At 37.4% G+C, this 2,223-nt stretch overlaps 1 protein-coding gene across 2 annotated transcripts in view; it reads left to right on the top strand.

Moving 5' to 3' along the window:
- LOC107089896 (inactive phospholipase D5-like) overlaps nucleotides 1-2,223 on the top strand; it is an 86,232-nt gene that overhangs the window by 58,040 nt on the left and 25,969 nt on the right. For both annotated transcript variants that reach the window (XM_015382927.1, XM_015382928.1), the window contains exon 2: nucleotides 1,221-1,351. In XM_015382927.1, the coding sequence (XP_015238413.1) occupies nucleotides 1,221-1,351 (131 nt within the window). The remainder of the gene's footprint in view (nucleotides 1-1,220; nucleotides 1,352-2,223) is intronic.

Genomic DNA, 2,223 nt, shown 5'->3' with positions numbered 1-2,223 from the left:
TCTAAGTTAATTGAACTGTTCGCTGGCGTGCTGAAGGGAGGGTAGGCCAGGAGCTAAATGAAGAGGATATTGAAAGATGGATCCACTTCATGTCGGAGAACATTCAGTCATGACATTAATTGGCTGAAGCTTGAATGAGGGACATTGCAGTTGCTCCAGGTAAAGCTGATAATAGTCCTCCAGAATTAATTCATATATCTTAAATACAACAAGATAAGGTTTCAGGGTCCTAAAAGAATTACACTCATTCACAAAAAAATGCAAGGTCACTAAACTAAAATATACAAATTATTCTATTATGTAAATAATTAAAATTGATGCACATAATTTCTCCCAGTTGTGATTTTCCGTTCTCTGATTTAAAGTTCCCTACTGACACATAAAAGTCCCTGGCCATCAAGCAATATTTAAATCACTCAAGTCCTGTACCAGAAAGGCCGACCCAGTTTGTGGTTTTTCCGAAGTCTACATTTATACATATGTCACTGAACACCTTAATCAGTGCAGTCTCTGTACTGTGGTTGACATGGTAACCTGGAGGGAAGCAGCTGATCATTTTTATGAAGGCATTTAACTGTTGAAACACAACTTTTCCAACAATCTTACTTATGAAGGGGAGGTTAGAGATGGGCCTGTATTTCAGCAGGATCTGTTTGTTCAAACTTCTTTTTTTCAACAATTCTTTGATAACTCCTGTTTTTAAGGCTTTGGATGAAAACACTGGACTTAAGAGATGTGTTTATGATTCGAGTCAAATCAGACTCTAAAACCTTCTTAATAGATCCACTGGTTAAAACATTAAGACATCAGGAGGAATTGAATTAATGATTTCAGTCAGTAATTCACATTTTTGGATGTATTCCAGTAAGGCTGAAGAGAAATTGGAGGTTTGCTTTTTGTAACAATAGTGGAGACATGAAGGTCAGCTAGTCCTCTTATTGTTAAAAAACACAATATTCGACTTCTTTATTTAGATCCTCATCCATCTTTATTCATGTTTAAATCTAGGTCTGAGACTATAAGGTCATATGGCACAACATGCTAGTGTTGAATTCCCCTCCATCATGATATGACCTGCTGAACTGAGCAGTAAATCAGTTCTGTCATCCAGCCAGCTAATAGCAGCCAAGGTTGGAGATCTTTTGTCTTGTTTTTAACAGAAGTGTTCAGGAGCAACCCAAATAATCAATGTGCTTTTGCTTTTTTCCTCTTTCTTGCAGTCTCAGCAGAAGTGCATTGTGATCTTTGCCTTGGTGTGCTGCTTTGCTGTTCTATTGGCGTTGATTTTCTCTGCTGTTGATATTTGGGGAGAGGATGAAGAAACAGAAGAAGAGTGTACGAGTAACTGCAGGTGAGATCTACTGAAACAGGTTTCNGCAGGTGTGCATGGAGACCCAATGAGGACGGGGCACCACCTGGTGGAGAAGGAAAGGAAACACAAAAACAGACCACACAAACTGTATTCCTGACATTTGCATGTCCATCCTAATACATACAGACATACCATCATAACAGGCACTTACTTCATAAACATAGTAGGGGTTTATATATATATATATCAAGAAATATGCATATATACAGCAAGTTTAGATAAACTTTATGTTAGATTTTCTAATATATCTTTCTGAACATTTATTGAACTGACAATGGATTTGTAGATACAAATAGCAGGCCCTCCCATGAACAACATCCTTTTGTGACGCATTAGCTGCTAGATAAAAAAATAAATAAATAACAACTCTCTACAGATTTACAACTAAGGTGAACTTTATAGTAATTTAGGCCCAGTTCTGCAAAGTTTCAGGTGATAGTGAATATTTTAATCATCAAATTACATACACTCACTAGAAAGAATGTATGAGGTGTGTACATTCAGGGAAAGGGTTTATGGATTGTTTTGTTCTTCAGCATTTTTTGTGCAAGCCGTGGCTGTGATCAATAGTTACATAAGCCTCCACCTTTCTGTAACTTCCACTGTGCTGCCGCTTTAATTTAGTGAAAACACATCATCAACTGTTTTTTTAGATCAATTTATCATCCATACCAGGGCTCATACACATAAATCCTTGCAACTAATGAAGCCTTTAGGTTTGTGTATCGCACAGAGGTTCTGCTTGATATGACTTTTGGCTCTGAGAATAATGAGTTTAGCTGACATCACCACCTTTCTGGGATGTTCATGAGTAATTAGTTTGAGCTCCTCCGGCAGGTTTAAGATGGATC

This window comes from Cyprinodon variegatus, unplaced genomic scaffold (assembly GCF_000732505.1).
Source record: "Cyprinodon variegatus isolate N-32 unplaced genomic scaffold, C_variegatus-1.0 Scaffold270, whole genome shotgun sequence".
Taxonomy (NCBI): Eukaryota; Metazoa; Chordata; class Actinopteri; order Cyprinodontiformes; family Cyprinodontidae; genus Cyprinodon; species Cyprinodon variegatus.
This window is presented reverse-complemented; position numbering and strand designations above follow the sequence as displayed.